Source organism: Buteo buteo, chromosome 1, assembly GCF_964188355.1.
Source record: "Buteo buteo chromosome 1, bButBut1.hap1.1, whole genome shotgun sequence".
Lineage (NCBI taxonomy): Eukaryota > Metazoa > Chordata > Aves > Accipitriformes > Accipitridae > Buteo > Buteo buteo.
The window spans coordinates 25,295,483-25,315,785 of record NC_134171.1 but is presented as its reverse complement, the minus strand read 5'-3'; the positions used below and the strand labels follow the sequence as shown (position 1 = coordinate 25,315,785).

The 20,303-nt window shown below is 40.8% G+C and overlaps 2 protein-coding genes across 2 annotated transcripts in view; both read right to left on the bottom strand.

Moving 5' to 3' along the window:
* Positions 1-7,408, bottom strand: part of PGCKA1 (PDCD10 and GCKIII kinases associated 1) — a 43,227-nt gene extending 35,819 nt beyond the window's left edge. The window contains exon 1 of the mRNA XM_075041192.1: positions 7,275-7,408. The gene's annotated coding sequence lies outside the window, so the exon portion shown is untranslated. The remainder of the gene's footprint in view (positions 1-7,274) is intronic.
* A 5,692-nt stretch (positions 7,409-13,100) lies between these two features.
* NWD2 (NACHT and WD repeat domain containing 2) overlaps positions 13,101-20,303 on the bottom strand; it is a 58,347-nt gene continuing 51,144 nt past the window's right edge. Inside the window, exon 7 of the mRNA XM_075041169.1 lies at positions 13,101-18,737. Coding sequence (XP_074897270.1) covers positions 14,802-18,737 — 3,936 coding nt within the window. The 3' untranslated portion in view covers positions 13,101-14,801. The remainder of the gene's footprint in view (positions 18,738-20,303) is intronic.

Here is a 20,303-nt window from a genome sequence, read left to right as displayed (position 1 = left end):
TGCCTGGCTCAGGCAGTTATTTCTGAGATGATCATGTAGCCTGTAAGTAGAACTACTTAGACCCAGTCAGCTATGGGGATGTTTGAGAAGGTACAAATACATGCACTAAAAATAGGAATCCTTCTAAAACAGTATAAGCCATATAAACCAATTTCTTTATCAGGTTATATCTGTATCAGCTCTCAGATCAGACATACCCTGAAGATATTAATACATCTGATGCATTTCTTTTTCCTTCACCCTTTTTTGGGGGTTTGTGTGTCTCTTCCTCCAGTTTCATTGCTCAGGATGCTCCCCTTACACAGTACTGCTTCTACATAACAAGTGTGGGAAACATACCAGGATGCATTTTTTACCTGATTGTTCCTGAACGTTTCACATAAAGAATAGTCAGCAGAGAGCAGAAAAGCAGAGGATTATCTGGGCCATAGTTACAAAGTACTGTGAAAATGGATAGCAAGCCTTTTGGAACAGAAAAATATAGAACATACTAAAAGTCACACTCAAAAATCTTCAAGAAAAGACTCTGATACAATACCCTAATAAAGACCCTTTTATGTGATGTGACTTTTTCTCCTATGTGAGTTCATTTTGATTCAAAGGGTTTTTCCTTTCTTTTAAATACAGCACTTAGATTAATGTGTAAAGTATAGAGATAATTTAATCTAGAGCTGTTTAGAGTGCGGGTGAACTTTTCCATTTGGTTATTTTAAAACAATTTCCTTCACAGACATTGAGTGATGATGGGTGGCTAGGGGAACGATAAGACACAATAACTTCGTAAGCAAGAGCAAAGAGTTTTTATGTTATAATTACAATAATTATTTCTCAGAACAAGGCAGATCCAAAGTACTGACCACTGCATTAAAAAGGTCCAAATGTGGCTAAGGTATGGTAATGGTGAGATAGCAGTGAAATATAGCTGCATTTCTGTTGTATTATTGAATTGCTTATCTTGATTGCATTTGCAACATTTTCAGTCTCAGTAGAACAATACTTGAAAGCTATAGAAAAGTATTCATTGCCTTAAAAGTCTTAGTGTTGTCTGGCATCAAGCCAGTTTAGTAATCCTCCCCCCCACCTTCTTCTTTCTCTTTCTTTTAATCCTGTGCAAAAGAATGGTCTGTATTCACCAAAATTATCAATGAAAATTGCACTATTAAGTCTGACTTGCTGGACTGTGTTTTGGCAGTGGAGTTGCTCATGATGCTGTATGCTGACAACAGGCTGACATTTCCAGCAGAACTCCTTGTTCTCAAGAGCTCATGCCATGGTGTGTCTCAGCTCTATCATAAAGCAAATACCTGCTGCCTGTGTGTTAGAACTTTATTTATTGGCCAGTCTGACATATTGCCCCATGGCAAGACAGTTACTGACACTGGGTTGGATTTTTAAAGGGTGTTGGGCTCCAGAGGCAAATTTGGCTCTTAGAGTGTTTGGGAGACTTGGATTCAAATTCTGCCTCCTGCACAGAGCCATGGGGCTGATATAGCTCCTTGCTTCTCGAACCTGGCCTTCCCCCACATGCAAAATGTGGGTAACAGTATGTGCTCTGAGCTAAATAGGTGCTCTCTCACTCTCTCCAGGAGGCAAGTCCAGCTGCATTGATTTTGGTGGTACTGCTGTAAAGCTTTATCATGGAAGGATGGCAGAGAAATAAAACAAAGCTAAGGCTGTAGTTTGATGAATACTGGGTGCTGGTATTGGCTGTGAAAGCAGCAAGCGGGCGTTCCCCTAGCCTCTAGCTCTTTGTCCTTGGCTTTGCTCTGTTTTCTTAAACTGTCTTTGGGGTTTTTTGATCATCTATGCATTAGCAAATCTGTATGTTTGTACTCTATATAAACATGGAGTGAATGGAAATGTTTTTATAGAAGGTAATTAGTTGGATAATTGCACTTGGATAATTGCACTGAACCTTAGTTTTTAATGTATATTGGTAAATATGGACTAGGCTTTTAGCAACCGGGGTGCATTCATCCAAAGCAATGGAAAATATTCCCAAGTGATTTTAATTTAAAAAGAGATGTTAAAGACAGAAATTGGACACTGTACATGGCTGTAGCTTCTCAGGCCCCTGGAGGCCTTCAGATCTGGGCTGATGACTGTAGCTTTTGTTTCATTTACATTGCAAATGAAATCTTACGGTACTTTTGGTCTTTATTCACGTTTGCCTCTGAAACGGTGCCTGGCAGTTGAATCTGTGTCTTTGCTGCACAAACATTGCCTATTCGTTACTAATGTTCAGTGGAGACATACACGTACTCCAACAACAAATGCAGGGCCGATATCAAGCCGTGTAACATCTGCTAAATTCACATGGGGAAAGAGAATATGAAAACAAATACACAAAGGGCACAGCTACTGAGATGGTAAATATTGTTTTTTCCATGCCACACCCAAACCAAAAATAGAGATAGAGGGGCCCTTAACAAAGCTTTATTCAGGTTCCTGACAGCTGACAGCAGCAGCTTGTCTTCCACTGAGCTGTAAGTGAACAAGACTGGCAGCTTACGCTGCTTTTACTATGAGTAGATCAGAAGTAGACGAGCAGAATAGCTCTGTGGAAATTTGTAGTGTTAAAATCATGCAAATGCGATCACTATCAAGCTTGCGTACCATCAGAGGAGTAAGAGCTGATAACACTTTTCTGGGGGGAAAGAAACTGCCCCTAACGTGGAGCAGTGTGGATTTGCTAGCTGGGCAAGAGGAGCAGCAGGCAAGGGAGCCCAGGGGCTGGCTGCAGGCCGCCGACCCGCAGCTGGGAGGTGCCCTGGCATGGCGGGCGGCAGGGAGGACCCCCGCTGCACTGCTGCACTGCTGCACTGCTGCACTGCTGCACTGCGGGAGGGAGCACATGGCGCGGCCCAGAAGGAAGAAGATGAAGTCCTTGGGCGGCTGTGTCAGGGCACAGGTGGCGCTTTCTGCATCCTAGACTGTTGTACAGAGCTCAGGTGCTTAATAAGGTAGATAAAGCTGGGCACTCCCAAATCTACTGTTGATAAAACGGTTGCAAAGTGGCTGTGGGATGAAGGAGGAAGTAAATGTAATAAGTACACCCCAGTCAATAAATACAGTCATTGCAATAAATACAGGCAGTCAGAGGAGGAACAGACCCACAGCGTGACAGGTCCTCAGGACTGTGGCAGTGTGGCTCCATGTGGCTCATTTGGGACACTCCCTGCCTCTCCTGCCTGAAAGCTGCTTTCAGAGACTCTGTATCGGGGTGTATCGTATGAGGACATTAATGCCAACCTGCCTGGGCCAAGTGCCTTAACATTCAGATGCACCTGTCCTGAGCACGGGAGATGAGGCAGAAGTGAAATAGTCCGTTTTGATGTAGTCTGGAGAGCTCGTGTCCAGCACAGGCAAACCTGTACTGCTGCCATGCTGTCATTTTCTGCTAGCAGCAGTGTGCTGGGTAGCACTGGCACAGCTTACATTGGTCTGTTTCTTTTTCCCCTGGTCTCTGTTGACAGTGTGGGGATTTTATACTATTCCCACTGGAGCCAGTGTGAAAAGTTCCCAGGGTAGACTTCAGGTTGAAAGGGTTTTCGGTCGGGTGTGTGTTCTTGACATGGGATACTCTTGTCCTTGTAACTCAGCTCTTTCAGGAAAGCAGATTGCCTGCTACAGCAAGGCATTGGACCTTGTTTACATAAAATCAGACAATTAACTGCTCTTTAATAGAGATATACAACTATATTAAATAGTTGAGAAATGATGCAAACTTGAGCCAGGCGCTGTTGGTAACACCAAAAAAAAGTAAGCCCCAAGGAGATGTCTTATTCTTCACTATCCCAAATGGAAAAGTAACTTATGTGACCTAATAATAGAATATTCAACCAGAAATATTTTTCTAACCAGAAAACATCTGTGGCTTTGCAGCAAACATCTGTGGTTAAAGTGAAAAAATGGAAGTTAAATAAACTTGTATAAAAACCGCAGACAGAAAAATGTCACACAAAAAAGAGAACTTGGCCACTTTTTCCCTGCTTCCTGCTGTAAGTGATTAAATGTTTAGTTTCCAAACAATGTACTCGGCTCTTAATAAAATGTTAAAGTTCCTCCATATGTCTATGTGAAAGTGACTCAGAGGAGAGCTCAAAGGAAAATTGCTGCCCTTCCCCCCCCCTTTCCACTAATCCCTTTTGACCTTTCTACCAAAACTCATTTATTTTGTCCATTTTGATATCAGACTTTCAGTAAGAAAAACTACATCATGTTTTACACCTATTCTCCTTCGCAATACATCCTGCTTGCCACAGCTCTTCTGTAGCTCAGCAAAAATCAACAATTGCCATGTATCATTGCTTGGGCATGAAGTTTACTTCTCTAGCATGATCAGATGCTAACTGAACTGCTCCTGGTTAAGGAGCAGTGGGGATTTGGCCTCCTGCTCTGCATTAGCCATGCCCTTCCCATGACAACTTTGTTGTGTGGAAATTACGGGCATACTCTGCTGACAGGTGACGATATATAATCCTCAGATAAACAGGGTCTGAAGGAGGAATTATAAGTTCCAAACAAATGTTTATTATCTGGCTACATTTCATCATGTTTCAGGAGGTTGCATGTGTTGAGTCCCCCCCATCCCAAGTCTTTTGTGAAATGGTACCAGTGGAAGATGTAGATAATGCTGAGGCAGTGTTTAACTAGATACTGTGCAAACATAGCAAAAGACCATCCCTTCCTGAAAGACGTGAAGAAAGGCTTTCCTTGGCTTTCATTCAGTAAAGCCTGAGAGCAAATACTTACCTTAAGTAAGTTTGTTTGAGATCACATACAATCAACTGTGTGGTTAGAGAAGGGCCTCAGTACTCATAAATGTTTACCCTGCACAGTGACCGCTTTCAACCAGGCTTTCCAAGAAAGCTGCAGTTCCCTTCTCTTTGTTCTGTCTTCCCACCTACCTAGAACTGTGCAAAAATCATCAGGCTGATGATTTTCAGTATTAGCCTTAAATCTGGTACAAGTTTCCTGAGATTTGAAAGCCTTTTGGAAGATCTGGATTGGCTTTTGACCAATGCTTGTCCTAGCTCTGGGTTTGGGGTAGAGAAAACTATTCCAAACTTCTGGTAATGTTTTGATTTTTACGTTTGCTTGACTTCCCTCAAAATCCAAGCGAAAAAATCTCTCTTGGGTTTCCACTAATCTCAGTTTCCAAGAACCACTCTCTTTTCTTGTTTATGAGCAGGAATTATTTGATTTGTGTGCCCCCTGCATGAAACAACACTGCATTTGGCTTTATGTTGATGTGACGAAGCAAGAGAATAGGTTGGATTATTTCATTAGGAAAAAGAGTAATAACTAAAGCAGTGCAAATTCCTGTAATGAGTGTAAAATTGTGATTATAAAGAACACCTGAACTGCTAGAGAGCTAGATGGCAAATGCCTAATTTGTATTCCTTTCTCTAGGAAAGGAGTTACTGCTCTCTCTCATTCAATGGCCAGTCTGTCTTTCTGGTCACAGAGTAGCTTTAGTGTTTGTCCTACCTTCCACCCCACAAAGATACTTTGCGTAATTAACATTAAACATATTTAACTACTGAACTACTAAGAGCTGATTTACCATGACACACCCAATTTGTACAAACATTTCTTAAAAGAGACTGGCCATGGCAGGCTGTTCCTAGCGTGTCAGGTGCCATGTTCCTCCTCAGTGAAAGTCTGTGTATAGGATGTCTGTTTATTTGGGAGCTGGTGCGTTCCCCCCACTCCCTTAAGATTTAAATTTAGCTTAGCAAATAAACTCCTTATCTACAAGAGTTTCTAAATAGATTTTTGTAAATAATTTAAGTTCAGAGGTCAGTTATAGCAAATTTGGAATAGTTCTTTTAAAGTGTAGTGGCTTCTTGCTATATTCCCACCAGTGTAGTTGTGAGCTCCTCTGCTGGGAGGTTAGGCATACAATTAGTTTGATATAAAATGTTTTGATGTCTCAGGCTGAACATACTAGGCCATATTAGGGTCTTGGCCCTTCTCAGCATTAGACCTACTATGTTTTGAGATGGGGACCTTGAAAGTGAATGACAGTATTCATTTTTTTTAAGTACTACTGGTAAACTTGTTGGGGTTCAAATTTTCTCAAATTTATTTTAAGTACTGGTAATGATAAAACACTTTTTTTTTTTCCCTAAAGAAATTTGAGAGCTTATCTGAAGCAAGGTGCTGTAAGTATTATTATTCTCCCCGCCTTTTGAGTATGCCCTAGCGTTATGTGGGAAGAAGAAAAAGAGATGGGTTTTACAGAATAAACTGAGGAAAAAAAACATTGCTTGTAATCACCACCCAACCATTGTAGGAGTAAAACAATAAACACTGCTTGCTGCTTTTGTGCAGTGGGAATCTTCAGGGGTGGAAATCTTACAATGTATGAGAGATCTTTTAGTAAATATAGGTTCTGTAGCTCTGTAGAATGTAGTCTCTAACTAAATTCCTATAAAGGGATTAAAATGCTGAGTATTTAGAACACTGTCTGTAAACAATTACAGTTTAAAGAAAAATTGTGATGAGAAAAAGATCTTTGTGATAAAAATGCTAATGCTGTACCCTGGAAAAATCCTTCAGCACAAGTAAAAAAAGTGAACTCCTGCAATATTGCCAGCAATTGTTAGTGAAACTTTATCACTCCATGTGAAAATGGATATGCTTTAATGTAATTTAAATTTTCAATTAACTGGGTTATAACTGACTTTTTTCGTACTCCCTATTTTGTAATTTTTTCCTCTTTTATGGAGCTCTGTAATACTTCCCATCTGCCTTTCATTTGCTTTTGTAAGATTTTTTGTTTAAATGCACCAAATTCTGGGAGGGGAAATCAGAAATCATGTAAGTTCAGTGAGGAAGCCACATCCATTAAAATACACTTTGATTGAAGTGACTGAAACAATGTGCAATTCATGGTATAAGTAAAGTCAGAAGAGTTCTAAATCCCTTCGTTTCAGACAATGAAGACATATTAACTCCCCCTTTGCCCCACATACTCTAACACAACCATTTAAATAACTAAGAAATCTTTAAAACTATTACTTTTAAAATAGATTTGGCTTAAAAAACTGTTTTGTTTGGATTTCTGCTGAGCCAACTGTGTTTCTGACTATAAAAACAATACTGACTCAACAACAGGTGGAACAAGTGAGATCAGATATTTTCAGGATAAAACTATTAGACTATTCTGACAGCTAAAAAAGAAAGAGAGTGCAAAATATGCCCCTTAAACAGTTTCTCTTGAAAGCGCAGCATTGCAAGTTTAAAGGAAGAAGAACTTTTCCTACCTGTAGCTTTTGTGCGGATCAGGAAGTGTAGCTTTTTTCTGATTACAATCTTCCATGGCTTAGCTTGGCTTCTGCATTTGAATGTTAAATATGTAAGAATGCCTTGTTTAGCTTGGGAGTTTGCATGACCTCTTAATGAGACACTGTAGTTAGTGTCATTGGGTATTAAGGCGTCATGTGACTGTAGATGAAAATAAAATCCTTTAAAGTTTGCATTTAATACTTCCTAGAATCTGTAACCCTTTACCTGCAAGCTGGATAAAAACCTGATAGAGCTCACTGTTTTCTGGTCAGGATTAGAAAAAGGAGAAGAGGAAGAACATGTGCCAAATAATTCCTTTTCCTCCGGGACAGTTGCTTACAACAACCACAACAAAGTCTGAGCCGGTGAGTGTATGAATGATGTCATTTTCATATTTGTAAAATTAAATCTCCCCGTGTCACAAACAGCACTGGAGGGATTTGGCAGAAAGTTCCTCTGTTACATCAGGTAGTTTTGCCTAGCAGTGACATTTAATCCCCACTGTTTTGGGTGATGCTCTATGGAGGAACTCTGCTCTAAGGTATATTTGCAGGCATAGCATCACATTTACCTGTGAAACTTGCTGGCTTTCCTGGAATCATTTTGGTTTGAGTATGGTGTTTCCAAAAGTGATATGAAAGATGTTCTGTGCCCATAATCCAGTTAGGAGAGTGTTCCCTGTGCAGGAGGAGAGATTTAACTTAAGCAGTATCTGCAAGCAGCTGGGTCAGGTGTTTCCCGGCTGTAAAGTTTAACATATATCGATGTGCCTGGAAACTGTAAAAAAACCCCAACAAAACCCCTCCTGGAAAGAACTGGCACTAACATTGCATCATCTAACTGCATGTGTCACAGCTGGGGGGGTCCAAAGCAGCTCTAACAAAGCATTTTACTAAATCCTTTGTTTGTTTGTTTGTGGTGTTAAGCCTCATGGAAGCAGTTACATGAGGTTCAGCTGCTGTACAAGTAGGTGTGCTGTTCTCACCCTAAATAATGTGGATTTAGGGTTGCCTCCGTGCCTGATGCGGGCTGCATCCTTGCCTTCCCTGGGGAAGGACCGTGCTGGAGTCCTGCTTGCCTTTCTGATGCAAAGTATCCTCTTAAAATCCCACTTCAGCAGCTGGCTGGGTTTGCCTTGTTGTGCTTCCCCTCGTATGCGCTGCAGTGAGCTAAAGATGAGACTGTCAAACTCATTTCAGCAGTGGGCTGAGAGCAGACCGGTCCCCATGCCGGGGAGCAGGGACTCAGCTGCGCCACCTGGCCCCAGCCGCCCTCTGCGGAGCTGCGTACTCGAGGCTGAAGCATCGGATGCCAGCAAAAATTAATAAAAGCTGCTTTGGATATGCTTATTTTAAGCAGAGATCTATGTCATAATGTAAAGGCCAAATACCATTTACAGTCTGTGAGCTAGCAAACCGCAAAGCTCTGCAACAGCTCTTTGGGAGATTTAAATTTTTTTTTCTCCTGCAAGCATTTAGTGTTAGCTGACTTCGAGAGCCAGGGAATGTCTTCTTACAAAACCTTCACTAAACTCTCCCAAAGGCTTTCTGGTCAGTGAGTAAAGAATTGTCAGGCTAACATAACCCCAAGTTGTAGAGGAGGTGAGGAAGGCGGGAGATGCAAACAGCTAGGGGCTACCTCTGCACCATGGAGCGTGATGCTGTGCGCAGACCCGTGCACAGTGCGTGCTGCGTACCCGGCTTACAGCCCTGCCAAGCTGGAGCCAGCCCTCGTGGGCCAGCTCTGCGTCCGGTGGTATTTTGCCATTACTCTCATGGCGGTTGGGCTAATGAGCTGGGCTAATAGCCTGAGAAACATCCTGGTCAGAAAGCTGTGCTGTAGGCCAGGAGGCCACTGGAAGTGACCTTGGGGAGGCTGCCTTCCCGTTTCTCCTGATACCGGGCCTCCTCATCAGACCCTTTTCAGGGCTACTGTATATTTGGCATTCCACAGACTATTCACTCTTGCGGTTTCTCGAACCCACACCCAGTATTTCTGCAGTAGTAGAGAAGTTCTGCCCCAGCCCCTGCAGTCCCAAGCTGCACTCCTAGAGCACTGTTCCTGAAACCTAATGTTTTCTATGCATATGTGCAAACTGCTGGGATCTTTTCAGGCTGATCATTTGATCAGGTTTTCACAGATGTGTCCAGCAGGAAATGATCACTTGTCTCACCAATCCATAGTCCTTGTTCAAAAATATGGGTGTGACAACATTTTTCCAACGGAAAAGTAGTTGAGGCATTCAGGCTGCAGAAATCCTCTTTCTCTAATCTCATTCTTGTTATCTTAGTTGACTCTTTTGGTTGAGGCTTTTTGGAGAATGTTCCTGCTGAGATAGAAGTCTGCCCTGAAAAATTACAGCCCAAAAGGTTAACTTTGTAACTTCAGATACTGCTGTCAACATGATATTACAGTGGGAAGTGCTGGGAAATTTACTAACAGGGAATGGAGTAACGGAGACAAATGGCAGCAAACTATCCTGTTGCTTTTCAGATGTTCAGTTTTCAACTGTGCTACAGCATGTCCAGATTTTTGCTTCATCTCTCACCTTGCAAGTGTGTGTATTTCACTTTAAATAGATCTATTTTAGTTTAGAGGCTTTCTCACATGCACTGAAATGCATGTGGAGTCAGAGCTGTGGCATGTAAGTGGGAAGATGATTTTATTTATCTCTGTTATATGCTATGTAAAAGTAAGGCCTGTGCTGGTGTGGCAGCATTGTGTGGTGAAAGCTGTGACAGCAGGAACATGCGAACATGCCTTAAATCTGCTTTTGTATATTCCCTGCTGAGGCTGGGGAGGTGGCTGGTGTGCTGCCAAAAGGGTAGGCGCTGCACATGGAGAGTGTACCATGGCTGGGAACACGTCAGGAGCTTTGCTGAGTTTGGATGGGAGCATCACCCACCCTGGTAAGCAGGAGCAGCATGGGCCTAGGATGATGGAGCAGTGGAGGCAAGGAGAAGAGCTTGCTAGGGGCAGATTTTGACAGTCACTTTGGGAACCACTTGTGATTTTAAGAGCATGTTCTGCTGGACTGGACATCTTAGGAGAATGTTCCCTCACACTCTTCTGGTTATTTGGCCTGTGTTTTCAAGTGAATTTAGCACTGTGTAGCTGGTCATCAATAGTGAAACACTTTTTCACAGACGGATGGTGGTGTAAACTGCCCCTTCTGGTGAAGCACATGATAAAATGCCTCATCCCTCCCAGGGAAGGCTCGTGATGACTATTCCTTCAGCCTTTGACCTCCCTGTTGAGAACTGAGACTATGATTTAGACCCACACTGAGAGCATCACTTCACATCACGTAAGTCAGGAGACTACCTCCAATATGCAAGGAATGGTGTTCAGTGACCAGGCTGGAAAGGTAAACTACGGGAAAAAATGCAGCTCATTACTCTCCCTGCAGTGATGTGGTGTTCCAGGAAGAGATACTGAGTAACATCCTTAACAGCATACAAGAACTTTGAAGTAGGTCCTATTTGTAGCATAAATGCTTGATAATGATTCTTAATAATAAATCCTTGATAACTAAAACTATCCAAAGACCCTAGTCCACACTTGGATGATTCCATAATAATTTTATGGTTACATAAAAAATAATGTTGAAAAAGTAGGATGCCTTTGGTTTTATAATTAGAAGAAATAAAAATAGATTTCAGAATTTGCAGTCTTAATATGTATGTTAAAACAGGTATTTTTTAATCCTTAATCAACAAAATAAAACAATGCAGACTGTTGCTAATAGCCTAATGGTAATGACCCAAAGGACCCATTTTATCATGTATCATACAGACACACTTAAGAAGTTTTTGAAAAAGGGCAAAATCTCAGGATTTTAAGCTGATCTGGGGCTGAAATAGTTCCCCCTGCATATGAATGCCATTTTAGCAATGGATTTTTGCTTTAAATTCTCTTTGCTAGATGGCTAAAAATTCTGTTTCCACAGGTTTATGTACAGGGCTTGAGCATGCAGCATGGAGAAATCACAGCTGGGGGACCACTGAAACCTGAATGCTTTCTGAATGCCTTTTCCAGGCTACATGTTAACTCACATTTTGATGTTATCTGATAATAATGTGAAAAAAGTCAAATGGCCACAGGCCGTATGAAATGAAGTCACAGGCTGTGCATTCCCCAGCTATGGTGCAAAGGAAATGACTGATAAAAATATTTTTTCTATCTGACCTCCGGCTTACCTCTGTGTGCCAAAGAATTTCCGGCTAATTCCCCTCTAAAGCTTTCTTACAGCTACAGGCTATTCCTAGAATCTTCTGTGTCAGAAAATATGGACCCCATCTGAGCCTGTTTATTGATGCACTTTAGATAAAGAATAAATGAAAGCTTTGTTCTAGATATGCAAATAGTGCTCCTTAAAAGAAAGTAAAAAGTGCTCTATTCCTATGTAGGGATAGAACAGCACTTGGCATTTGGATGGCTCATTATTAGAGAAACTACTTTGTCCCTGTACCACTGCATAGATGTACTTAGGGACAGATTTGTGAGGGGCTGTGGAGTCCTCACTCTTGCAGTTCCAAGCATTTGGACACCGAGTAGCCTAATGCCATTCAGAAACCTGTGTCTGCTGCTTAGGCTCAGTGTGAGGAGCCTGACTCCCTGAGAAATAGATTCAGAAAGCTGGAAAGCTGAATGAGATAGTTTATGTATTAAGGCATAGATAAATTATGAGGAGGGACAGGACTTAAAACAGCATCCTTGAATGAGATTAGGAACCCAATACTTGGCTGAAAGGCCTAAGTGGATTAGGAGTCATGTTCATGTTCATCTTTCTCATTGTTTTACGATTAAGAAAAACAGTAGTGCTGCCCCACTCTGACTGTCCTTGGTTAGAACATAAAAGACTAAAGTTCAAAGCAGGACAAGAACACCCTTGCCTTTTTATATACAGCATCGCTGCTTTCACATGTCAGCCTATTGCTTTGACCAACTGGACAAGGCCTAAAATCAACTCCCTGTTTGGCTCAAGATGAAGGGAAGACTGCTCTCACTTTTAGGCCAATCCTCTGTTTTGCTGGGGACTATCTCCTGCCCCAAGAAACCGTGCCACTGTGCAGAAGACCACAAAGTTCATTGAGCCAGAAAACAAAAGGAACAAGTCTGGGTACTCTATTGATAAGCCACTCAGCTGAGCTGGGACCAGCTGGGTTCTGGTAGTGCTTCCCAAAAAGGAAGAACATTTCTCTGTTTCTGTGTTTTGCTTTGTTTCTATTTTATACTCCTTTACTACAAAGTTAGCCACTCTCCCGACAGATAGGAGATGTATTTTTACTCTTCCAAGATAATGAAGGAACTAACTTTCCAACATTATGCACGTTATGCACAAGGAGTTCAAGGCTGAAATGCGTTGAGTCATGCCCACTGTTTGAAAGAAGGTGGAAGTTGCTTACCTTCATGACAGGATCCCGGGAGGCATGGATCCCACAGCCCCTTCCCATAGCTCCACAAGTCTGAAGGGGAGTGGGATTTCAGGTGCTCCTCTCTTTTCTGTGCTTTCTCCTGGGTAGGTTACACAAGCCTTCGTGTTTGTTGACTTGGCACACTGGCAGTATGCAATCTAGTCATAAGCAGCATCTAAGCATGCTTTTTTTTGGTGAATCTCATTGTTTTTTGAATGCTTGATTTAGTTAACCAAAGTGGGAAAAATATTACAATTTTTCCTTACAAATATAGCCCATAAAAATGATTTAAATACAGACTAATGGGAGCTGCAAACTCCTTGTGTCCCTCTGCCAGAGTGAAATTTCCCTGAAATTAACAGACACACACAATCTGTTTTTCCATAGTTTATTAGTACAAACAATGCATACACAAGACTGTATATTGTTTGAAGACTGCAATAGATTTCTAATTTAACAACTCTGTAACAAAATTTAACTAAATTTGACATTTATGAAAATATAAATCTCTGATTGGGTAGGTTTTCCCAACAATACAAAGTTTACATAAAAACATTCAATATGATCTATTAGTTGCAAACGAGTTAGGAAAAATCATTCAAGTCACTTAATATACTACATTGGCTTGTACACTGAACATTCACACACTACGTTAAGTTCTAGCTTAGCATTCATTTCTTGGAAATTTGTGGCATGGAGTTCTGATTTTAAAAATAAAATTGTTTTGTTTAAATAATTTGAAAATATTTCCACAGGTGTGCCATCTTTAATATATGTAAGGAGGGAAAATTATGATCCTTTCAGATATTGTCCAGTAGTTTTTTTTACTTGGACAAAATGCAATTTTTTTTAAAGCATTTGTCATTATTTCACAATTTCTGCCTTGAAACTGGTAAAACTGTACAAAAGGCTCAGAACAGTTCTAAAGCAGAAAGTGAAGCTTGTAAGTATGTGGAAGTAAGAAAAACCCATAACAAACTGGACCAGTAAAGGACCTTTGGACAGCCTTTACATTTAGTGGAATACTTCAGCACATACACAAGCAATCCCAGAGTGTTTGGTCATCTGATCTGTATTTATCATGGGAAAGAACAGAAATGATAGTAAGGCAAATATTATCAAGATTAATACATGGCATGTCTGAAAGATTTCTATTAAGATTACTTTGGGGACAGAGGAGATACGTTAGACTTTCTTACAACAAAATGGATAGCAACCTTTTAACATAAAGAAATTAATGTGTTTAACTGGTCATCTGTAACACCCTTTCTGTTTGAAAAAGTTTTCATTATGACCTGTACTAATACACACTGTGAAGACGAAAAAATTTCCCAAACCAGAAATAAAACCCCAAACCCTACATTCCTTTTATGACCTAGGTTTTTTATCATTTTTATCACAATAGAGAAACCTGAAATCCCTGCATGCATTTAAAAAGAAAAATCTTTCAGTCCATTCATCGAGGTGAACAAATACTTATCACCTCACACACTGACATGTTTGCAGCTGACTGGCACCTACTACTTTCAACCCAAAGATTAATCCCAATTAAAAAAAAAAAAAGAAGTAGGTATTTTTTAAATGATGATGGAATGTATCAAGTGTTCCAGGTTGGCAGGTGACATCTTGTCATTGCACCATCAAGCAGAAAAACACATTTTTGCAAGTGGGTATAAAGTTGGCTGTTAGCTATAGACCCATCTAGGCGGCTTGGTATATAAAATAGTGGTCTGACTCTTCTCACTGATCCTGTGGAGCTTTAGTTCTACTTAAAACAGTTTGTCAATCCCAGATAAGATTGCCTAACTTCTGTAATAGCATAACAATTTTGATAGTATTGCTAGAAATTTTTAATCAAGGCCCTGGTGAAATCCTGGACTGAACCTTGTATTCCGAAATTTAAAAAACCCTGCAGCCCATTTGCTTTATGTTTGCTTTTATGTTTACATAAATGTAAGAATATTTGTCGAGGAAAAAACAGTTGGTCTGCCCTCTGCTGTTTCTGTCTGTCTTCCAAGAAATGCACTGTTTTTTAGGTGAATTCAGAAGACAAATCTATTATTCAGATAAGCTCGTCCAGATGGTTACTCAGTTGTCAGGAGCAAAACTGTGTCCTCTGCAATCTATGGCTGAGCATACTTTCTCATAGCAATAGTTGTGTTTTTTGGTTGGTGTTGCTTCACTCACCTCAGGCTCTGTAACTGTAATGGGGCTATCCCTTGCAAATACTTCTGTTGATTCCCTCCAAATGCAGTCTGCAGTCACTTTGAAGCTATAATTGTGACATTTTGGCCTAATCACTTGTGTTGTGTTGTTGAAAATCTGACGGCTATTTGAAGTAGCAATTTTGATTTTCAGTGCAGCATCAACTCGATCCACTACAGTGTAAGTACCTATACTTCCGTCATCAAATCCAATAATAATATTTAAATGTCTCTGTGAGAGTGCAAGAAAAGTGGGAGTTTTATAAAGAGAACAGGCACCGATGTTTTTGCCATCCGCTAGCCTCATTACAATTAAGCTAGAGACTGCACCATTATCATCATCTTCTTCACTGCGAAAACAGATGTACACAAGATAGCGGCCATCACGAGATAGCCTTTGCCGCCAGATGATACCCGGAGCATGAACCACACGAAGTTTTCCGCTGTATAAATCAAGCACATTGATGTTCTCATCACCACGGGTTATAATTCCTAGCTTCCCGTTTGGAGATATTTCAAAGTCTTCCAAAATTTTTAAGAAATTGGTAGGCAATTGTACACGTCTGCAGATGACTTCCTCTGTTAGGCTCCAGATGTTCACAGTTTCAGTAGATGTTATAAATACTATAATATCTGGGCAGTCTGGTATCAGCTTAATATCGACAATGCTTGCACCATCATCACAGCAAAACTTCTTGGTTATACTGCCTGTCCAGAGACTCACTGCCAACACTTTATTCTTCGCCATTCCAACTACGAATGTATTTGCAGTTGTTATAAATGCGTTCTGTAAGGCAACTAAAATATTGCAAACCCTATGTCCTGTAGCCAGTCGCCAAACTCTGGATGCATTTTGCTCGCAGAGAGAGACTACAAATTGATCATTGTGAGTAATCATTAGCTCTGAGATTTTTTGTCCATTAATGCGAAAGATATTTTCACCACTAACCGTGTGCCATACATACTGGCTGCATTTATCATCTGATGTAACCATTATCTCTCCAGAAGAGGTCAGCACGCAGTTTTCAACAATACCTTCATGCTTGAACACAGCTTCAATAAAGCCAGTGCTGAAGTTCCACTTATGGACAGAATCTGATCCATCCAATGTGTATATTAATTCGCCTCTGGCTGGCAACACCAGTCTTTGGATAGGCTTGCCAGATTTGTCAATATTGGACATAGCAGTTATGATGTCTATATCCCAAATAGAAAGGACACCACTGGTGGATAAGGATAGCAGCATGTTATGATGATTTGATTTAATTAGCCTGACTATAGTTCCTGAGATTTCCTGTAAGCTTGCCATACACTGTCCCGTATCTCTTCTCCAAACAAAAATGGCTGAGGTATTTTCCATTGAAGCAATTATACAGTTGCCATTTTTGGACAACACGGCAGAGATAAAGCGCTCGTTGTGTTTAGCTCTAAACTTTTCAGCCACCTTCCACACATGAGTGTCAAGAAGTTCAATGCTGAGAGCCTTACAAATTAAAATTGCACTTTGGTCTTCAGAAAGCTCTATGCTGACAACTTCACTGTCTTCTCTCCTACAGTCAAAGTCATCTGTAAGCTGGGGATTTGTGATTTCCTCTGTATTCCAAACAGAGAGGCTACCCTCGTTGTCCACCATCACCATTTCTTGGGCTGTGTCCAGAATGAGAAGGAATTTCACAAATCCACCAGAAAATTCAGAGGTCACAGTGGCCAGCTTCTCTCCACTGCCCAAGTGAAAAATGGTTGTGGTGTTCAAGTACTGTCCACAGAACGCATAAACTCCATCTGGAGAACACTGCACACAGGTCACTTCATACCAGCAGTGGAAGTGATAGAGAGGCCAGCCATAAAGCAGATCTATTACAGTAACGTCTTTGCTGGCCTCCAGCCAAGCAAGCACATGGTTGACTGATAAGGTAAATCCGTTTATAAAACTGGAGCCCCCTGCAATTCCACAATGTTTTGACCCCTTAATTTCCACCTCAGACAGAAGACAGGAATTTATGTTATCGTATATCAAGAGAGTGTTTTTTGTTGTAGCCACTACAAGATACTTTTCATCACTAGTAAGCTTCATCCCTAAGATAACAGATGGAGCTGTTGTAATCTGCCTTAGTAACTGGCGGGTCTCTACATCCCAAGTGCTGATGGAGCCATTTTCTAAAGCAGCAATAATTGTGCTGGGATTAAAAGTAGGCAAAATCTCAGTGACGTGCATGCAGCTGGATGACAGCGGCAGGCGCTCGGGGCTGTAAGTCACATCCATGGAGGAATGCAAAGGGACGATAGAGCAATACTTGGGTCCATCCTTGTCACATTCTAAGAGGAGATGTCTGAGTTTGGGCAATGAACTTACTACTGGGAGAAGCCTCTGCTGCAATTCAGCAGAGAGTGAACCTGGGTATTTTACTACTTTAAACTTTATACTGCGGAGGGTACTGGCCAGAAATTTCAGCTCCTTTTCTTGTGAGTAGGTGTAAGCCAGTTCTATGTCAGAAAGTGCTTTATCAAACTGCCCTATTCTAATCATGGTGTACAGCCAGCTGAAGTTCATAATGACTCCGTACAGAAGATCATCTGTTCTTCCACACCTTGTCAAGTGATGAATAAGTTCTGTCATTTTTCTGTGATTGATAAAAAAGATATCAGGCTCTAATGGATTACACTGAAAGACCCATGGCTGATCAGGTGCCTGCCTGTCAAAAGCAGTCTGATCCATGCAATGCTTTTCATTCTCATTCAGGCCTCTACTGTCATGGTCAGGACAACCATTCAGATATTGGTCGTTGCTGTAAAAAGGTTTTCTTCGTCCACCTGACCAAACACCAAGGAAATACTCTGCCATGACTGTGTGCATTTCATGTAAATCTTCCTCATTGTGCAGGTACAATTTCTGGGCGATTAGTTGCAAGTGCCTATTTGCCCAAAGAAGAAGTGTCACATTTTTCACTTGTCGCTCTATCAAGTACCCCTGTAAGCCCTCCTTAAGCCTTGCAATGTATATATATGGAATTCTCAGTGGGTTACTTTCTCTGACACTCTCACTCAGTTCGTACATAACACTGTTGTCAAGGGCTAAAATATCTTCCAGTTCCATTTCACTCAGGCCAGATTTGGACATAGTGATGTAGCCAAGTGCTCTTGACAATAGTCTGGATCCACACTTGTTTTCTAGTGACCAAAACAACTGCTCTATGCTTTCATGGACAGTGACACAGAGGGAGGACTCATCCACATCTTTGTGAGATCTCCAGTTCCTGACCTCTCTGAAGGTTAAGTTCACAAACATAGGCAGTGTGCACTTGGAGAATGCTTCATTGACGTAGATTTGTTGCCCTGATGTTACTTTTCTTTTAACTCGCAGCAGCTGATGTTTCAGTACTTGGCTACACATCTTTCTATCCCTTGCAGTCAATTCAATGTAGTTGTCTTCTTCATGAATAAGGCACCTCAGTTTTTGCAGGATCCCATGCTTGTTTGGCAGTGTTGACAAAATTATCCGTACTGAACGTGGAAGGTGAATGGGAAGCCACCAGAGCTTCCTACCATCATCACTATCTGTTAGCTGTTCTAGGGCATCAAATATTATCACCAGCGGCCTATGGAATGAAGACTCATTCAAGAGATTGATGAACAAGTCCCGAAGGTCATGAATCTTTTTTGGGTAACTTTGTACGAGGCAACGATAGTTGACTGCTAATTGTTCACAAATGCTTTGAAGTATATTCTTCAGATCTGTACTTGTTTCCGTGGATCCCAAAAATCTTATAACTACCACAGGGTCAGACTCTGGTCCCATCTCTTCTTGCAGCCAGGAATAGGACTAGAATATAGAGCATAATTCAGTTAATATCTAAATGAAGCAGAGTAACAGATTTTATAAATAGTGATTGCCTATATATAAATAAACATTTTAAAATGTTACTGGTTGAATGGAAATGCTTTCACTGGCAGAGTTCAAGGCTGGTTTGATTTATGTGCACTGAATGAAATTCCTATCATATGTCATATTTGTTTAGCACAGGTAATATCCCCAAACACTAAGACCCAGATCCACAAAAAGGCTTATGTCTAAGGGGACATGAGTAGAATGTAGTCCATAAATCCCAGGGTACACTTTGAAAAATCTGTGTCTCACTTCTGAAAGTCAGTAAGTAGATTCTCTCATTAATAAACTTCCTTAGACACTAAGCAATGTCATCCTTGGCCAGGCAGACCAGCTTGGCACCTAAACTTGTTTAACATTGATTCTCAGCTGAGTATAAATGCACACCCTGACAGTTTTAGAGGACAGGGATCAGAGTACAGATTGCCCTTTACTAGCAGGTCACTTTAACTCCTGGACCACAGAAGTACACTCTGTCTTGGTGTGCCTGTGACTTTTGCTCTTACACACTGACACAAGGGGTAAAAAGTATCTCTTGCTGTTTTTTTGGTTAGCATACTCTAAGCAAGTGAAGAATGTGTCTTTAAATCCCCTCAGTCTGTGCAGGCTAACACACTCAGTTCTCTTACTTGCTAAGTCTTTTCACCTCACTTTAAGTTATTACAGAATATTTTAAAAGAAAAGCGTAACCAGAGTCTCTAGGTTAACTTACGTACTCAGATCTGAAATGAGATCTTGAGTTGCAAATCCCAATTTCATATACACAACTTATGTTAATCTATAGGAAGCCACATTTGGGAAAGATATGGGGTTTTAAACATTATTGTTCCCTTCTCCATTTCATTCTGGCTGATACGGCTGTTTCCCAGCCCACTGTGCTAAATTCTCTGAGCACCCTGCAGGGAAATCAAAGTTGTGACTCCCAGCTGGAGAATTAGGCTTAGAGATGCCAGCTTGGTCTTTTTCTGCATCTGGTCCTGCCTTGCACAAAGTGTTTCACTCATTTCCCTGTAGTACTCAGCTCAATGATTTAAACAGTGTATGTCAGATAAATGAGTACAGGTATTTTTTCAGGTTATTACAGATAGATTTGTAGCAAGTGTATTTCCAGCAAGTGTATCAGACTAATTCTGGAATAATTTCTGATGAGAACATAAGATGGCGTGACTTGGAAAGACATATTGTATTTGTGAATAAGACTAAAACCAGCATACAATGTTTAGATGGTTCCAGATTCATAGGACCTCAGTGGAACAAGAAGGAAAGAGATTCTTCTAAAATACATGTTGTTAATTCAAAAATATATTGATTCCTATTAGGTACTTTTGTTTTGGCTAAGCACATGATACAGACACGTTATTATTGAAAGGTAAGTATTTTTCTGATTATGTGTGCAATAATATGCAGAATATACTTTTTATTATTTTTATTCTACATATTGAGGGCTGATATCAGATCTGTTGACAAAAGGAAGAATGAAAACTAAGTTGGCCCTTACACACT